The 19,847-nt window shown below is 47.7% G+C and overlaps 1 protein-coding gene across 1 annotated transcript in view; it reads left to right on the forward strand.

The window, feature by feature from the left end:
- Positions 1-19,847, forward strand: part of ADAMTS2 (ADAM metallopeptidase with thrombospondin type 1 motif 2) — a 245,032-nt gene that overhangs the window by 178,190 nt on the left and 46,995 nt on the right. The window contains exons 6-9 of the mRNA XM_047083060.1: positions 6,704-6,860; positions 17,254-17,359; positions 18,095-18,238; positions 18,722-18,854. Coding sequence (XP_046939016.1) covers positions 6,704-6,860; positions 17,254-17,359; positions 18,095-18,238; positions 18,722-18,854 — 540 coding nt within the window. The remainder of the gene's footprint in view (positions 1-6,703; positions 6,861-17,253; positions 17,360-18,094; positions 18,239-18,721; positions 18,855-19,847) is intronic.

A 19,847-nucleotide genomic window follows, 5' to 3' on the forward strand; every position in this document is an offset into this window, starting at 1 on the left:
TGTGTGTCCGCTAGTCACAGATCCCACTTTGCACAACCACCAGGAGCAGGGCCCTGTTTGCAGGTCTCTGCTGGCAGGGGACAGCAGGGGGCGGCCGGGGGTGGCCGGGGGTGTCGTCTTAGGAACAGGAAGAGCAGGTCACACGAATGGAGCTGGAGCGTGAACTCCCCGTGAAGTGACAAGTAAACAAGGTTGTTTCAGAGTGGGGAGCATCTTGAAGGAAATAGAACTGGGGGTGGCCCCAGATGGAGTGGCCAGGCAACTGACTGCGCAGCTGGGGTCTGAGGAACAAGAGGCCCAACATTCGTGTCAGAGGAAATGGTTGTTCAGGGAGAGACTGGACAGGCTTCTAGATTGAGGGTCTGGAGATGGGGCTTGGCTCACAGTGAAGATGAATTCTGATGAGCTGCTCTTTAAGGAACTCATGTGTCCCTATCAAGGAGGGCATCCCCCATGCCCAGAAGGATTTAAGCATCATGAAACCAAGATGACTGTAGCTGGGACTCCTGTGAGGAGAAGGGACTGAGCTGTGTCCCCCAAGATCTGGGGGTTCTCTTGGCAGGGGCAGCTATGAGGCCAAGAGCCAGACTTGGGGCAGAAAGTGGCCCAGGCATTCAGATCCTGTTATTCATTCCAAATCATGATGGAAATAGACCAGCTCCCCAGAGCCTGTCTCCGGGTCCCCACCAGGCTCCAGAGGGGATAAAATCAGTAGCACTTACATGCGTGCCATGTTGTTTGTCTTCCAGCTTATGAGAAGCTTCTAAGTTATCTCAAGTTTTTCCTAAAACAACGTTTTTTTCCTCCATTTCTTAAAAAAAAAAAAAAAGAAAGGAAGGAAGACAGAAGAAAAGAGATTATCTTATTTTATACAATATGCCATCAGCCAGGGAGCAGAACATCGGCAACACTTGAGGGTTGCATAGCAACTGGCTTTCAATTGATTTTTTTGAGAAGGCACCAGAGCTACTGAACTGTTCTCATTTTAAATATTTCCTCGGATGGTGGAAATCAAAAGCAAATGGAAATCAGAGACTTGGGGACAATCAGAGAGGAACATAAGGTATCTTGTCGTGAAAGACCAAGTCAAGACCAAGTGGGGAGCACGCATAGGAATCTTTCAGCATTGGAGGGGAAGGGTCTAAGGAATTCTGACTGTGATGTCCGTGGGCATCACTCACCCATGCTAGACCTCAGCTGCCTTATGGGTGTGAGGGGTGGCAATGACAGAAGTCCCTGTGCTCCTGGCTCTGTACTGTGGTTGTACCCCTTCTGCAGATGGGGAGCTCAGCACAGTGAGGTAACTTGTTCAAGAACACAAGCAGATGAGACATGAACAGGTCTCCTACCCCAGGACTCTCATGCTGCCCAGGTGAGCTCCACCTGTCACCTGCCCATGCCCTGGTAAGCTGCTGGGCGAGTTTGGGGTCTGTGGGGCTCTCTGACATGTGGCGGCACTGGTATAGCCACCCCATGGCGCTGTTATTCCTAGAAGACCAGCCTCCAGGCTACTGGTCCAGTTTCCCTCCTGTGTTCTTGACTGAAGGAGGGAAGAGCATAAATAATTCAGCTCATTCAAGGGCAAACAATGGAAATGTCAGAAAGCAATGATTGGAACAGAATTTTTGAACGGGTCTTAATTGGCGTATTAAGGGTGGGACCGCAGAGGTTGTCTCTGGCCTTCAAAATCCCCCTTTGCCCTGTGCATGCCTGGGCTCAGAGCTGCAGCGCCAGCCTGAGAGGGTTGGGAGGAGGTGGGCGGGGCCCTGCCTGCCGGCCCAGCGCGCGCGAGACCGTTCTTGTGACAGCAGCGCCACCTGGTGGCCACGTCTGGGCTACGCCCTTCCTTTCCCGTCTCTCGTCACAGCCCGGGAATAGAACACTTCCGATTGCAGCGGGGCTTCCAGGCCCGCAGATACCTCTTGTGTAGCAGGACTTGGGAGCTGTTTACTTCTGTTGTCCCTGATCTGGTTCCACCTCCAAAAAATATATCTTAGGGCAATTGTACAGCTTCAATTAGACTATTCCTGTAAACCTGGAGCTACCACCCAGGCTGGGGGTGCAGAAATGCCCCTTCCACGGTGCAAACATCGTGACCACCACTCAGCTGCAATTCACTCTGTACAGCTGATGCCCGCGGCTCCCTCCGGGGGAGGACCGTCACATCTGTGAGGTCCTCGGCTGGTGCTGCGGTCAGCCCCTTGCAGGGCTCACGCATGGTCCCCATCGCAGCACAGGTGGGAACGGGAGAGTTGTACAAACAGGTTTTCCTAGAGAAACCCGCGCAGAGACGAGTAGACAGCCGAGAGACAGGTGCCTTGAGGGCTGGCTGGAACGCAGGTGTGAGAATCTTTCTTAATGGAAACAGGCAACCCCCCCCCCCCCGCCCCCATCCTCTCTCTGGCACTTTGGAAGGAGATACAAATGGGAGAAATAGCTGTTTCCTCTCTTCGCTGGGAGGAGGGTCACAGCTCATAGGCTGTGGTCTACAGCAAAGACAGGGCGGTTCCGTGGTGCCTCCCAGAGTGAGGCCCATCAGAGGTCTGCGTGGATGTGGCTGGATGGCAGAGACGGGGGTTGCGTTTCGCAGGAGGAACCGTCAGAGCCCACGTGACCCACCTGGGCTGGCCCAGACACCTCTCCTGGGCCCTCTATTTGGATAACTCTGTCAGGAGTCCCTCAGCATGTGGGAGGAGCAGGTGGAGGAAAGGCTGAACCTAGGGGGTGCAGGGAGCAGGTGCTCATGGGAACTTGCTTCCAGGGTTTCTCCAGGAAAACCTGCTTCAGCTGATGTCCAGTCCTTTTGAGCTCCTCTGGCCTCCCTCAGATTCCGGGCCAGCCTTTGTCAGGGACCAGCAGAGCATTTGGACTGATCCCCTAGGGGCTGCACCCAGATAAGGGGGAGAGCTCCCCAAAGCCAAACTGCCAAACTCATACCAAGCAAGCAGGCTGGACAGAAGAAAACAGTCCCTTGACTGTGTCCCCAGGTACCGTGGACCCCGAGCTCACAGACCTCTCCTCAAGCCTCCCCCGTGGGCCTCCTTGCCACTTCTACTGAAGCCAGAAGCCTCCTCCTCCCCCACCTGCCAGCCCCCACACCTCTCTTGCTCATCTCCTGCCACCCCGTGATTCTAACTCTGCTGATATGGCACCAGCTCCAGTTCCACATTGTCCCTCTCCCATGTCCCCTCCCTCCTCAGTGACCCAGAGGCCCTCTGCCTGCCATGGTGCACGGGTCGGTATCAGGTCACAGGCTGGCCCCTAGGTACCCACACCCTCCTGAATGCTCCGGACCCAGTATGGATGAGAATCCCAGTCCCTAGATTCTTTTGTCCCCATCTTAAATGGGCCAGAACCTTGAGAAAGTTGGGACGTGGGCAGAGAAATAAGATGTATAAGCAGGTCTGCATCTTGGGTGCCCAAATGCTGACGTCACCCTTCTCCATCTCTGAGTCCCATCTGGGCTTCAGGCTCCCAGGGCCCAGTACACAGCCCCTGTTTTCTGAGATCCGCCTCTCCCAGGACCACTTTGTCCTGGTGCAGCCCTTCCCAGCCCTTCTCTCTGCCCCTCTCCTCGGGGAGTCTCCTCAGAACCCAAAAGCCGAGAGGTGGGGGGATCCCAGACAACCCCTGCTCTAGACCCTGCAGCACAAACCCCCACGGGCCTGGAGAATGCAGGTGGCAGGCTGCCTTCTTGAAATGGGCAAAGACAAGGCAAGAACAAAACGCAAATCAATATTTCAATAAATTATCCTGCCGCAGCAGCGAAATCACTCTGGCTGCCAGAGGGCCTGGGAGCCTGGGCTGAACTGTAGGAATTTCTGGGAGGAAGGAGGCGCTTGCCAGTGTCAGGTCCAGCCGAGAAGGATGTGTTGGAAGGGGGCTGTCAGCATGAGGTCCTCTACTCCAGGGCTCTCAACCTGGTAACCTGGGGGATGTGTTTTGTTTGGGCCACATAATTTGTTATGTTAATCTGAGTCAACATTTACTATGAGCTAGGCTTACTTTATAAAATTCAGATTTAAAGATTGGCCCTGAGAAATCCAATGTGGCGGCTCCGGGCACCCATTTCTGCTTGCCAATGGTAGCCGTGCGCTGAATGCCATCACCCTGTCCACCATACACAGCAAGGAGAGATCTCTACAGGGTCTCATGTGGGCAATTGAACACTCCAACCAGGAAGAGACACAGGTCACTTTTGCTCACAGCTCACTGGCCAGAGTGGGCTCCACCTCCCACCCCCTGCTGCACCTTCCTCTGGGCTGGCCATCTCTGTGCCTGTGTCCAGCAGGTCCTGGTCACCAGACCTGTCATTCCAGTCTGTGACTCTACTTCATCAGGACTCATTTTGTCTTGTTATAACGAGCACACTCAGCTCCCAGGTGCTCTGTGCTCGGGGCTTGGGAATTGGTGTGCCATCTTGTAAGTCATTGACGTGGATAATGCATGAGAACCCTGCAGTGACCAGGAAGAAACAAACCACCTTCAGACATGTCTACTAAGGAATGCATAACTCTGCTTTACGGACAGATGGATCCTTGAAGAGAAGAAGCGGGGAGCTTGGGTGGCTCAGTCGGTTGAGCGTCTGACTCTTGATTTTTGGCTCAGGTTATGATCCCAAGGTTGTGGGATTGAGCCCCACACTGGGCTCCAATCTCAGCGTGGAGCCTGCTTAAGACTATTTCTCTTTCTCTCTCTCTCTCTCTGCCCCTCCAGACCACTTGTGTGCTCGCCCTCTCTCTCTCAAATAAAAAGTGGGGGGGGTGTCTGCGTGGCTCAGTCGATTAAGAGTCCAACTTTGTCTCAAGTCATGATCTCACAGTTTGCGGGCTTGAAACCTGCATCAGGCTGTCTGCTGTCAGCACAGAGGCTGCTTCAGATCCTCTGTCTCCTTCTCTCTCTGCCCCTCCACCACTTACTCCCAATCTCTCTTTCAAAAATTAAAATAAACATTAAAAAGAGAGAGAGAAGAAGAAGTACATGCTCAGGACTCTGCTTGGACAGAACTGTTCGGTGGTGGGAGTTCAAGGTGAGAGGAGCTTACACACTCACTTCCTGCTATGAGGGTAGCAGAGAGAAAAGGGAAGCATGTTGCATGTAGAAGCCTTGCTTTGGGGACAGTATGGTGTATATTTTGTTTGGGGAGGCAGTTTAGGGCAGAGGGTTGAATATAGGCCTTGGTCTTAGGCTTCCAAGCTGTGTGACTTAAGGCAAGTTACTTGACCTCTCTGAGCCTCAGCTTCCTGCCTCTCAGGGTGGTTGTGAGGACTGAACTAGAGAGTGAATGCCAATGTCACGGTGCAGAGAGAGCTGCGAGGTTGCCAGTCCCTCAGCCAGCCTTGGCTCTCTGGTGTGCGCCATGATACCAAGTGGGGCGTGGTTCTCCCAGTGGCTTCCTGTCTGTGGTTCCTGACGGAATGGTTGCTATGCCCCTGCTCTTTGTGTGGCTCCTTTGCTAGATCTGCTGCAGTTTTTCTCCTCCACTGTATTTGTGTTGTTTTCTGTAATACCTTCAAACGGGGAAAGCATAGGGTTCCCTTCCCCTGCTCTGGGCTTACACACCATATCGGGAGTTCTGTCTCCCCTGCCCTGGACCCTGCCAGCACTGTGAGCTCTTCAGCATGAGGTCCACATTGCCTTTGCCTCCTGCCCAGGGCTGCCACAGAATAAGTGCCTGAGAGGCCCACAGGGACCTCTAGAAATGGCATAGACGGAATGAATGTGTGAAGCCTCAGATGGCCTCAGAGCTTTGCCTCCACAACTCACCTAAAAACCAGGCAGTGGTTCTGTTGGTGGGAATGCAAATTGGTGCAGCCGCTCTGGAAAGCAGTGTGGAGGTTCCTCAGAAAATTAAAAATAGACCTACCCTATGACCCAGCAATAGCACTGCTAGGAATCTACCCAAGGGATACAGGAGTACTGATGCATAGGGGCACTTGTACCCCAATGTTCATAGCAGCACTCTCAACAATAGCCAAATTATGGAAAGAGCCTAAATGTCCATCAACTGATGAATGGATAAAGAAATTGTGGTTTATATACACAATGGAATACTACGTGGCAATGAGAAAAAATGAAATATGGCCTTTTGTAGCAACGTGGATGGAACTGGAGAGTGTGATGCTAAGTGAAATAAGCCATACAGAGAAAGACAGATACCATATGGTTTCACTCTTATGTGGATCCTGAGAAACTTAACAGAAACCCATGGGGGAGGGGAAGGGAAAAAAAAAAAAAAGAGGTTAGAGTGGGAGAGAGCCAAAGCATAAGAGACTGTTAAAAACTGAGAACAAACTGAGGGTTGATGGGGGGTGGGAGGGAGGGGCGGGTGGGTGATGGGTATTGAGGAGGGCACCTGTTGGGATGAGCACTGGGTGTTGTATGGAAACCAATTTGTCAATAAACTTCATATAAAAATAAATAAATAAATAAATAAAAAATAAAAAATAAAAAATAAAAAAAATAAAAAAAAAACCAGGCAGTGGTTTTGTGTGAAAACTCTTGCAGGTGTGTGGACCGGGGAACCTTCCCTCCACTCAGAAGAATGGAGCCAAGTGGGTGGTGGGCCCCCAGGGGAGCTGGGCTCGGTGCCACCTGGACCAGGTCCCCAACAGAGGGCTTCTGTGAGCACTACAGCCTTCTCAGCTCCCACCTGGTCCACCAGACGCTAAGCCCTCATTTCCATCTCTCCCGCCCCCTGCAGTCCATGAGCCTCATTGAGATTGGGAACCCCTCTCAGAGCCTGGAGAACGTCTGCCGCTGGGCTTACCTCCAGCAGAAGCCGGACACAGGTCACGATGAATACCACGATCATGCCATCTTCCTCACAAGGCAGGACTTCGGGCCTTCGGGCATGCAAGGTGAGCCTCGCCTGTGTAAGGCACAGAAAGGAGGGAGGCTGGGCATGGGCCAGCTGTGGTCCAGGCTGGGAAGTGTGTCAGGATGGGGAGAGGCCAAGACCACCTTAGCCAGTGAGAGGCTGCATAAGTGCTAGTGACCTTCAGGCTCATCGAAAACCATCCTGGCCTCTGCCATTTCCACCCAGGAAACTGCATCCCCCCAATGGGACAGCAAAAGTCAGAGGTAGTGAAATGGGCAGAGCCTGGGGTGGCAGTCTAAAGACCAGACAGGATCCAAGGTGGGGTTCCAGAATTGTTTGCTTCCCCCCTTTAAAACAAAACAATTTTGAATAAGTTTTCCGCCTTTAGAAGTTAAGAGATTTTACTTAAAAACTCAAACTATGTAAAAGTGACAGATCTAAAAGGAGAAATTGACAAGGCCTACAATTATAGTTGAAGATTTTAACATCTTCTTCTCAGTAAATGATAGAACAATAGGTAAGAACAGGGATAAGGATACAGAAGACTTGAATGAAGAAACTTGACCTGAGTAATTTCTAGAATACTACACCAAACAACAGGAATACACACTCTTGATGAGTGCAACATAAAACCATACCAAAACAGGGACACATGGGTGGCTCACTTGGTTAAGTGTCCAACTTCAGCTCAGGTCATGATCTCATGGTTCGTGAGTTCCAGCCCCGCGTCAGGCTCTGTGCTGACAGTTCAGAGCCTAGAGCTTGCTTCAGATTCTGTGTCTCCCTCTCTCTCTGCCCCTCTCCTGCTCTCTCTCTCTCTCTCTCTCTCTCTCTCTCTCTCTCAAAAATAAATAACTATTTAAAAAAAAGACATACCAAAGCAGACTATGCAGGGCCACAGGGAAATCTCAACAAAATACAGAAGATCGAAATCATACAGAATACGTCCCCTGACCACACTGGAAAAGAGAGCTCGAAAAATTATGAGCGTTTTAAAACTAAACAGTATATGCTCATCAATAATCTGTGGTTCAAAAAAGAAGCAACAGCAGAAATTAGACTATATTTTTTAACAAAATGATATTGATAATACAATGTATGAAAAGTTGTGGATGTAGCTAACGTGACTCAGTTGATATTTATAACCTTATTTACACATTCATTAGAAAAAAGGGATGAAGGATCCAATCATGGAAATATCTATCTCAAGAAATTTGGAAAAAGAACAGCTAATTAAACTCAACAAAAATAGAAAGGAAGGGAATTATAAATGTAAGAGCAGGATTGTTGAAATGGAAAACACTAGTAGAGAAAAATCAACAAAACCAAAATTTGGTTGTTTGGAAAACATGGATTAGAATTGGGATGCCCCTGGCAATGCTAGTTTAAAAAAGAAAAGAAGAAAATACACATTTACTAAGATCAGGAATGTAAAGGGGACATCATTACAAATCTTACTTTAAAAAGATAATGAGATAATGAGGAGGTATTTTGAACATCATTGTGTTGATAAATTGGTTAATTTAGATGAAACTTACAAATTCTTTGACAAAACATAAAATCTGAGGGAAAAAAGGAAAATTTGAATAGTCCCATATCATCTAAAGATATCTGAATTTATGATTAAAAGCCTTCCCTCAAAGTAAACTCCAGGACTCAATAGCTTCACCAGAGAATTCTTCCTAATTGTTAAGGAAGAATAATGTCAATCCTACACAGACCCTCACAGAATGAAATGAGCCTTGTCATCTAATTTTATGAGACCTGCTAATATTAGTACCAAAATCTGAGATGCACGTCAAAATTATAGGCCAGTTTCTCCCATGAATATAGATACAAAATCCCAAACGAAATATTAGCAAACCAAATCCAGTACTACTTAAAAAAAGCACTATATGACAATGAATTTGGGCTGCTTCTGGGAATGCATGGTTTAACGTATGAAAATCAATCGTGGTAATTTGCCCCATTAATAGAATAAAGGAGAAAAACTTACAGAATCATCTCAACTGGTCCAGAAAAAGGATTTGACAAAAATCAATATCCATTTGTGATCAATTGTCTCACTGAACTAGGAATGGAAGAAGATGTTCTTAATGTGATAAAGGATACTTAGCAGAAAAAAAGCTATAACAAACATCATATAAAGTGGTGAAATGTTGAAAAGATTTCCTCTAGACCTGAGAATCGGTCCAGAATATTTGCTATCACCACTTCTAGTCAACATTGTAGTAGAAGTCCCAGCCAGTGAAGTAAGGCAAGAGAAAAATAAAAATATAAGGATCAGAAAGAAAGAAATCAAACTCTCATTTGAAGATGATATGCTAGTGTACATAGAAAACCCAAAAGAATCTACAAATAAATAATTAGCATTATTAAGTAATTTTCTGGATATAATATCAATATATATATAAATCAACTGAATTGATATAACAGCAAAAAATGAAAATTCGAAAACTGGTACCACTTATAAAATAAATAACAAATAAAAAACAGCAAACACCTGGGAATAAGTTTAACAAAATACATCCAAGATCTGGACCAGAACACTGTAAAACACATGCACAGAAGCTATAAAGACTAAATCAATGAAGGGATGTGCCATGCTAATAGATAGGCAGACTCTCTATCGTAAAGAGATCAGTTTTCTCCATACTGACCTGCAAGAGAACATAAGTGCCCTCCAGAGCAAGTTTAGACCCAGCCGAATATTTTGAGGATATTGACAGGTTGATTCTAATGTTCACATAGAAATGCAATGGGCCAGGAGCAGTGAAGAACAACTGAAGAAGATGGGCAAAGTATTCAGTGCTCACAAAAGTATAGTCGTTAAAGAGTATTTTGATGTGAGGGTTGACAAATGTATCTGTGTCAGAACAGAGTCCAGGATTGAGCTTACAGATGGATGGATGCTGGATTCATTGTGAAGGTGGTCCCATGAAGCGGAGGGGAAAGATGATATTTTTAACAAATGGTGTCAGGTCAGTCAAATATCCAAATTGGGGGGGAGAAATATAGCTCAATACCTTCCTTTAAAAATTTTTTTAAAGTTTATTCATTTTTGAGAGAGAGAGACAGAGCGTGAGCAGGGGAGGGGCAGAGAGAGAGAGAGAGAGAGAGAGAGAGAGAGAGAGAGAGACAGAATCCAAAGCAGGCTCCAGGCTCTGAGCTGTCAGCACAGAGTCCGACGCAGGGCTTGAACTCACGAACTGTGGGTTCATGACCTGAGCCAAAGTTGGATGCTTAACCGACTGAGCCACCCAGGCACCCCAATACCCTCCTTTTTAAATGTAATTTGTTTCATTGAGATATAATTGACATATATCATTATATTAGTTTCCAGTATACAACATAATGATGGGATACATGTATAAATTGTGAAATGATCACCACCATAGTCTAGTTAACATCATCATCACACATTGTTACAATATTTTTTCTTATGATAAGAGATTTTAAGATATGTTCTAGCAACTTTCAAATATACAATACAGTATTATGAACTATAGTTCATGCTTCACATTAGATCCCCAGAACTTATTTATCTTCTAACCAGAGGTTTGTACCTTTTGACCCCCTTTACTCATTTTTTTAAAAATGAGCTCTAAGTATACTGTGGTGGGGAGGGGGAAATGACACCAGATAACATTCTAGCAAAAAATTTGCATCGCTATTTTTTAAAGTTTATTTATTTTTGAGAGAGAGCGTGTGCATGTGAGCAGGAGTGAGGGGCAGAGGGAGAGAGAGAAAGGGAGAGAATTCCAAGAAGCCTCCATGCTGTCAGAGCAAAGCCCAATGCAGGGCTTAATCCCACAACCATGAGATCATAACCTGAGCCGAGATCACGAGTTGGATGCTTAACCAACTGAGCCACCCAGGTGTCCTCCTTCACTCATTTTAACCACTCCCCCCCCCGCCCCTGCCTCTGGCCACTACCAATCTGTTCTCTGTATCTATGAGGTTTTGCTTTTTATTTTTTCCTTAAGATTCCACATAAAAGTGAAAGAACAGCGAATTTGTGTTTCTCTGACTAACCTATCTCAGTGCCCTCCAGGTCCATCCATGTTGTGAATGGCAGAATTTCCCTTTTTATGGCTGAATAATATTCCATTGTATGTATATACCACATCTTCTTTATCCATTCATCCATTGATGGGCTGTTAATGGAGCAGTGAACATGGGGGTGTAGATATCTTCTTGAGTTAGTGTTTGTATTTCCTTCAGATATATACCCAGAAGTAGAATTGCTGGAACATAAGGTAGTTTTATGTTTAAATTCTTTGAGGAATCTACAAAGTGTTTTACATAATGGCTGCACCAATTTACATTCCCACCAACAATGTGTGAAAGCTCCCTTTTCTCCACATCTTCACCAACCTTGTTATCTCTTAGTCTTTTTGATTCGAGCCATTCTAACAGATGAACAGGTGTGGAGTGATACCTTATTGTGTTTTTGACTCGCATTTCCCTAATGATGAGTGATGTTGAGCATCTTTTCATGTACCTGTTGGCCATCTGGATGTCTTCTTGGGAAACATGTTTATTCAGGTCCTCTGCCCATTTTTTAATTGGATTGTTTGTTTGTTTTTGCTATTGAGTTGTTTGTTTTCCTTATATATTTTGAATATTAACCCCTTATCAGACAGATGATTTGCAAATATTTTCTCCTATTTTGTAGGTTGCCTTTTTCATTTTGTTGATGGCTTCCTTTGCTGTGCAGAAGCTTTTTTACCTTGATATAGTCTCACATGTTTATTTTTGCTTTTGGCATCAAATCCAGGAAGAAATCATCACCAAGACAGGTGTCAGGAAGCTTACTGCCTATGTTTTCTTCTAGGAGTTTTATGGTTTCAGGCCTTACGTTCAAATCTGTCACACTTTCAGTTGATTTTATATATGCTATAAGATAGTAGTCTAGTTTCATCCTTTTTCATGTGGTTGTCCAGTTTTCCCAACACCATTTATTGAAGAGACTGTCTTTCCTTACTGCATAGTCTTGGCTTTTCTGCTGTAAATTAAATGACCATATATTTGTGTGTTTATTTCTGGGCTTTTATTCTATTCCATTCATCTATATGTTTGTTTTTATGCCAATACCATACTGTTTTTATTACTATAATTTGTAATATAGTTTGGAATCAGGGAACGTGATACCTCTAGCTTTGTTCTTTCCCAAGATTGCTTTGGCTCTTTGGGGTCTTTTGCGGTTCCCATACAAATTTTAGAATTGCTTTTTTGTAGGGGCACCTGGGTAGCTTAGTCAGTTAAGCATCCAACTCTTGATTTTGGCTCAAGTCATGATCCCAGACTTGTGGGATCAAGCCCCATGTTGGGCTCCACACTCAGTGTGGAGCCTGCTTGGGATTCTCTCTCTCTTTCTCCCTCTGCTCCTCTCCCCTACTCATGCTTTCTCTCCTTCTAAAACAAGTCTTTAAAAAGTAGAATTGTTTTTTTCTATTTCTGTGAAAAATGCCATTGGAATTTTGGTAGGGATTGTTTTGAAACTGTAGATAGCTTTTGGGAGCATGGACATTTTAACAGTATTAACCCTCCTGATCCATGAACACAGAATATCTTTCCATTTATTTATATCATCTTCAATTTCTTTCATCTATGTCTTACAGTTTTCAGTGTACAGGTATTTTACTTCCTTGGCTAAATTTATCTCTAAGTATTTCATTCTTTTTAATTTAATTGTGAATGGGATAGTTTTCTTTATTTCTCTTTCTGATAGTTCGTCACTAGTGTATAGAAATGCAACCGATTTTTGGGTATTGATTTTGTGTCCTGCAACTCTGCTCAATTTGTTCATTAGCTTTAACATTTTTCACTTCTTTCTTCCTATCTGGATGCCTTTTGTTTATTTTTCTTGCCTAACTTCTCTGCTAGTACTTGTAATTCTGTGTTCACTAAAAGTGGTGAGAGTGGCCATCCTTGTCTTGTTCCTGATCTTAGAGGAAAAGATCTCAGTTTTTCACTGGTGAGGATGATGTTAGCTGTGGGCTTGTCATATATGTGTTTTATTAATTTTGAGGCATGTTCCTTATATGACCTCTGTATTGAGAGTTTTTATCATAAGTGGATCAGTGGAATTCTGTCAAATGCTTTTTATGCATCTACTGAAGTTCATCTACTTAATATACAAATATCATATTTGTGGATGTCTTAAATCTTAAGTAGGTTTTAGATCTAGATATGAAAGGTGAAATAATTAAACCTGTAGAAGATAATAGAGGAAACTATCTCCATATTTCTCAGAGTAAGAGAAGATTTCTTTAAAAAAGATGAAAAGCACTAACTGCAATGGAAAAGATAAATAACGTTAAACATTACCGTTAAAAACTTTGGTTCATTAAAGGCCCTGTCAATCCATTGGGGAAAATATTCATAATACATATATCTAACAAAGAACTTATATCTGAAATATATGAGCTCTGACAAATTGATAGTAATAATTAAACAGCCCAGGGTGCCTGGATGGCTCAGTCAGTTAAGCGTCTGACTTTGGCTCAGGTCATGATCTTGTGGTCCATGAGTTCGAGCCCCGCATCAGGCTCTGTGCTGACAGCTCAGAGCCTGGAGCCTGCTTTGGATTCTGTGTCTCCCTCTCTCTCTGCCCTTCCCCAACTCACACTCTGTCTCAAAAATAAATAAACATTAAAAAAATAAAAAATAATAATTAAACAGCCCAATAGAACAATGTGCAAGAGATTTTATCAGGCTTATAAAAAACCTAAATTGATCAGTAAATATATGAAAAGGTGCTCAAGTTAATTAACATTAGGGAAATGAGTTAAAACCACAGTGAGATATCAGGACACACCTAATCGAGTGGTTAAAATTTTAAAAATACTGGAAATGCCAAATCTCAGTGACAATGGGGATGTCATTCTCACTCTCTACTGATAGGAATATAAAATTCATACCAGTACTTTGGGAAACTGTCTGGCAGTGTCTGTGAAAGCCAGACATGTGCCTACAGGATGGCTAGTCTCTTAGACACGCCTCCACCACATGCAGACACATGTGCAAGATTGTGCAGGAGTGTTCCTAACAGCCTTACTTCTAGTAACTCCTAAACAGGGAGAAACTTGAGTCCATAAGCTGGAGAGTGGATAAAGGAAATGTGATCTATTCATACAGCCGGGAAAAGAACTGCAGCTATTTCTACACACCGTGGATGAATCTCACGCATTGAACAGTGAAAGATGCCAGGCAGAGAAGACTATATACTGATGGTTCCTGCTTATTTCAAGTTTGGAAGCGGGCAAAGCTAATCTGTGGCATTAAAAGTCAGGAGAGGGGGGAGGAGAGAGGGTGTCATGGTTGGAGGCAGCAAGAAGGGGTTTCTGCTGTGCTGATACAGTTGTATTTCTGAACTGGGGAGGTGGCTACATGGGTGAGATCCCTTTGTGATGGCTCACTTGTTGTATCCTATGACTTGTGCATTTTTATGGATGCATATCACATTTCAAAAGAAAAAGCTTTAAAAAAAAACTGCATAAAATACATATTCAGAGGAGTGGGCCCGGTTTACCCCATCCCCATTTTCTACAGATAGTCATTTTCCATTTGTTTCTGGTTGATCATTCTAGTTATCTAGTTTATTTCTACAATATACATGCTCATTATGTCCACCACTCCCTTCCATGAATTATTATGCTGAACTTCCCTGCATCTTCCTCCACTCTTATAACCTTTAGCTTCTCTCTCTGACCACTTGCCCATATTTGCACAACTAGGGAGACTTCCTGAGTAACCCTGATCAGAGCCCAAATCAGTGTCTGTCAACAAAACATCTCTGTGGCACCGCCCTTGCCCCCTTTGCCACACAGATGGGCACCACAGTGGGACTCAGGTGGGAACACAGAATGTGTCTTCAGATCCTACTGAGCACAGAGTAAGTCTCCTACTTGGTGTTGGTGCCTCTTCATTTTGAGGGGCTGCTAGCGCCCTGCAAGCTAAGCCAGATGACTTGGAGATGGTCTGCCAGCCCTTTTGTCCAGGGGAGAGCTCTAATGGGGAATGGAATTGTTCCACAGGGAGAGAAACCAACACAACTTCTATAGTAAGTGACCTCATCCTTTGTTTCAAAATGTGAAAGCACAGCTAAAGATGGCCAGACTTTCTTTTTTTATCTTTTTTTTCATGTTTATTTATGTTTTGAGAGCAAGAGAGATGAGCAGAGGACGGACAGAGAGAGAGAGGGAGACAGAGAATCCGAAGCAGGCTCCAGCCTCTGAGCTGTCAGCACAGAGCCCAATGAAGGGCTTGAACTCAAAAACCACGAGACCATGACCTGAGACAAAATCAAGAGTCAGATACTTTATCAAATGAGCCACGCTGGTCCCTCTCTCTCTCTCTCTTTTTTTTTTAACTTACACCATGAAAAATTTGCACCAAGTTGCAAAACAAAATTGGAGAACTGACTCTAGAGGAAACAGATATCATTTAGAGACTGGAGAAGAACTTTAAAAAAGAAGTTGCTCGCAGAATGTTTGAGAGAATATATCCGTAAACCAAGTGCAGGTTACTAGGAAGAATAGAGAACAACAAAGAGTTTTTATGAAACAAAAGATATGGGTGAAAGAGACAAGTCAAAAGCTGAAACAAGAAGTCAAAGGCATCCAGAAAGATTAAAATAGGAGAGTAAAGACAGGCTCAATCCAGGAGGTAAAATATCTATCTAATAAGGTTTTCAGAAAGAAAGAACAACAGCAAAATAAAATAAGAGGGAAAGGCATAAAGAAAAACATAAAAGTCACGTTTGCAAATCTTCGGATCGTAAGAGCCATGTAACATGCCAGATAGTGTGAATGTGAAATACTTGCATGGAGGTACATATGCACATGCAAGCTTTGCATACAACAAAGAGAGGATCTCAAAGTTTGGCTCTGGGACACTGATGCCAGAACAATCAACTCAAAACCTGCAGAGCAAAAAAATAGTTTAAGATAGAGACTTTCTTGTTTATTACAAGGGAAAAAAGACAGTGGTTCGATTCTGATGCTTTTCCAGACAAGTCTAATGCCAGCAAGCCCTGGGCCACCATGCCTCCTTCCCTTCTCTTCTACTCTTCCCTTTGAACAGTTGCTCTGGGATCTCCCTGTGGGGTCTGCAAGGAGTGAGGCTGGGTCAGGGTTCTGAGGGCCAGAGCTCCTTGCTTCGTGGGCCTCCAGGTGGTGTCTTAGCAGAGGCCCCCTTTGGCACACACAGTTCTGTACGCACTTCTTTATCTTGTCCAGGGAGGGGCAAGTGGTTGGCCCCATTCTCTGGTTTTTCTCAGTTGTAGGTACATCTCAGCATCATGACCCCCCCCCCCACTCCTCTTCCATGGGAATGCTGTCCTCCAGCCTTCCCTGGAGACATCTGAAGAACAACTTCACCCTGTGATCAGACTCTGCTCACCCAGGGGGAATCAGCTGTTCAACAGGCTGGCCACCCACAGTCCTTCTCGCCTCCCTCCCTGCTTGGGATGTTCTAGCTCATTCCTTAATTCTCCCGTTGCTCCCTGTGTGTCTCCGTTTCCCCCAACTGCTTCTTTGGGCCACACAATGTCACTGGGTTGGCAAAACACACTGTGTCTTTTCACTGTTACCTGTGAATTCAGTGGTTCTTTCAAAGCCCCTTGAGTGGGGATGGGGTTGGGCTGGCTGAGGGGGGTGAGGATGGGGGTGGGGTCCTTGGGCATCTTATGTCAGAGGGATGTGGCCTGCTGCAGCTCCCCCCCTCCTTGCTCCTGCTCCCCACCCTCCCCTTTGGGGGCACCTGGTCTGGTTCTGCCCTTTCCCCACAGACCCCTGGAAGAGAGGAGGCCTTTGACAGGAATGTGGCTCAGAATCTCCTCGGCCAGAGTGCAGGTTCACCAGCTGAGAGCTCTGAGGGCCTTGTCTGCAGCTAAACTACTCCCTCAGCCCTCTCCGCCAGTCCTGGCTGCGTGACAGCAGGGCAGTGTGGCGTCCAGCTCTGCCTGAGCAGCTTCAGGGCCTACCCTCACCACTCCCTGCATGTGCTATGGAAATGGGTGGAGCTGGGGTCTCACAGGACCCTGGGAAGACCTTCCTGAGGGAGTGGGTTCAGAGGGCCAGGGTTCCTGCAGCTTCCGGAGGTGGGGTGGAGGCCATGTATTGCCCAGGGGCCAGAAAGTCACTCCACAAAGTGGGAAGGTGGGAAGTGGGGTGCAGGAGAACAGCAGGCAGGAAGCTGCAGAGGGGACCGGGAGTCCCAGCAGTTGAGACCTGGGACACTCACCCCGGCTGCAGTGTGGACACTGACGACAGGGCTGCTGCCTGGGGCCACCTGTCTCCTGGGAAGTTGGTTTGGCTTGTTTGCTCTGGGGACAGTGGGGGGGGCGGGGGCACTGGGGCCAGGGCCCCCTGATTCAGGCAGGGCTGTGGGCCTGGGAGCTAGAGCCACCCTTTGTCTCCTCCCAGGCTATGCTCCTGTCACCGGGATGTGCCACCCCGTCCGTAGCTGCACTCTGAACCACGAGGATGGCTTCTCCTCGGCATTCGTGGTGGCCCACGAGACCGGCCATGTGTAAGTGGCTTTGCTGTCCTAGCTGCGTGGGGAATATTGGGGCTCCCCTGTTCTCCTCTGTGCCCTGAGCACTTGAGATGTAATGTCTCCTCTGTATGAAAAGCACTTGGGATGTAATATCCTGACCCCAGCAGTGCACAGGGCAGTTCCCTCAGTAGAATGAACAAATCCAGGGCCACCTTGCTGGGGGCCTTCAAGGCATTATGCCCTTCAAGCCCCTGGGCAAGGGCTCCTTACCCCATTTTACACACGAATAACAGGGGCTCTGAGGGAGCCTCGCCCAGAATTAGAGAGCTTGGAGGCAGGGAAGCCACAACCCAACCAGGTGTGCAAGCCCCAGGCGTCCCCTGAATTTGGGGGCCGGGCAAGCTTGATTGTAAACCTCGCAGGGCCTCTGGGTCTGTGCAGGGATGTGCACCCCATCGGTTGAGTGGGTGGAGACTCCGGGCTGCAGACGCCTCCGCCTCCACTGCGTTCTCAAGAAACAGCGCCCCCTGGAGGGCAGGATCCTGAGGGGCAGGCCTCTGCACACTGGCCCCCAAGTGTCCTTGGTTTTAAGAACCGAGCTGGCAGAAAACCCAGCTCGGGGCAGACCAGAGAAAACCACGGGCGGGGGGGGGGGGGGGGGGGGCGGGGCGCGGGGAGCCGCTGGGGGAGGTTGGGGCGGCCCCCTAGCTGCCAGGTCAGTGTGGCCAAGGTGACGGTCCAGTGAGGCTGCCTTTGTCCCCCTCACAGGCTGGGCATGGAGCACGATGGGCAGGGCAACCGCTGTGGTGACGAGGTGCGGCTGGGCAGCATCATGGCGCCGCTGGTGCAGGCAGCCTTCCACCGCTTCCACTGGTCCCGCTGCAGCCAACAGGAGCTGAGCCGCTACCTGCAGTGAGTACCTCCCCGTGCGTGTCCCGTGGTGACCCCGCAGCCCTGGGTTCAGCTCTAGGAAGGCGCATGCACAGCACCTCTCCACCCCCCCCACCCCCCACCCCCACCCGCTCCCAACCCCATGTGCTTGGGCACAGCCCCAGGCCTCAGCCCTCCAGCCCTCCAGCACAGGGGAGGGAGAGGGAGAGCAGTGCAGGTGTGTGTGTGTGTGTGTGTGTGTGTGTGTGTGTGTGGTGGGGAGAGATCCCATTGTCAGGGTGCCCCGCCTGGCCTGAAAAGTGGGCGCAGCAGCTGCACCTTTAATGGGATGCCTGGGTAGCTTACAGCTACCGAGATGCGGAGGCAGCACAGCTGAGAGCTGGAGTGTGCAGACGGGCCCACCACCATGGCTCCAGGAGGGGCTGCGGCTGCCTCCTGGGCTGGACGCCCCCCTCCCCCCACGGCACCGAAGGCCGCTTGTGGCACCTCTGTGTCTCCTCACAGCTCCTATGACTGCCTGCGGGATGACCCCTTTGCCCACGACTGGCCGGCGCTGCCCCAGCTCCCAGGGCTGCATTACTCCATGAACGAGCAGTGCCGCTTCGACTTCGGCCTGGGCTACATGATGTGCACGGCAGTGAGTGTCAGGGCACCCTGGGGGCTGGGGAGGGGGCACCTCGCCCTGACTGGCTAGCTTCTTAGGAGGCAGCTGGTGTTGGGGTGGCTCCAGAGGGCAGGCCGGAGCAGGCCTCCAGGACAGCAGCCTTTCCCTCTGCATCCACTGCCCCTTACCCACTTGGCACCCAGTGCCCACCTGGCAAGTCCGGACAGGGTCCTGGTGACCAGGGCTGTGACCAGGGCATCAGAAGGGATGGCGGGGAAGTACTGGTGAGGCCTCTGCATTGCCTTCAGAGTTCAGGAGGGCTTCCCCGAGGAAGAAGTGAGGTATAAAGGCTAAATGGGAGGAGAGAACATTCTGGAAGGCAGGAATCACATGTGCAAAGGCCTAGAGGTGAGGGAACATAGCGTACAGAGAACCCACCGGTTGTTACTAGGATCTAGTGCCAGGACAGAGCCAGCAGTAGGAACCCCAGTCATCAGGATTGACTGTACCTGCTGATCAGGGCCCACCCTGTCGCAAGCAGTATGGCGAGAGCATTAGTGTCTGTTAGCATCTGACCTAATGCTCCTTTCAACTGCATGAAGGAGTGTGCAAAGTATTCCCACTTTACAGATGAGGAAACTGAGGACTTAGATAACATGCCTAAGGCCACAGAGCAAGCAAGTGGTGAACTTGGGTACTGATGTAGGTGGTCTAAGCTCTTGCATGACTGCCTAAAGAACTTGGGGGGATTGATTCTCATGACAACAGGAAGCTCTAGAAATGTTTAAAGAGGGGGATAGCATGGCCATATCTGAGTGTCAGCTGGATCCCTCAGAGACATCCTAGAGGAAGAGGTATGGGGATAGCCAAAGAAAGGCCAGAGAAGAGGCGACTGTGAGGTTCACGGAACAAATACCAAGGGCTGAAGCAAGAGAAGGGCAGAGGGGAGAGCTCCAGGAGGGCTTTAGGGGGTGGAGTCCTCAGCAGGGGGATAGTAGGTGCCCCTAGGGCCCTGCAGTGACAGCC

Source organism: Lynx rufus, unplaced genomic scaffold (assembly GCF_022079265.1).
Source record: "Lynx rufus isolate CCGP_SWC_20201006 ecotype Redwood Valley unplaced genomic scaffold, mLynRuf1.p SCAF_1, whole genome shotgun sequence".
NCBI classification, from domain to species: Eukaryota; Metazoa; Chordata; class Mammalia; order Carnivora; family Felidae; genus Lynx; species Lynx rufus.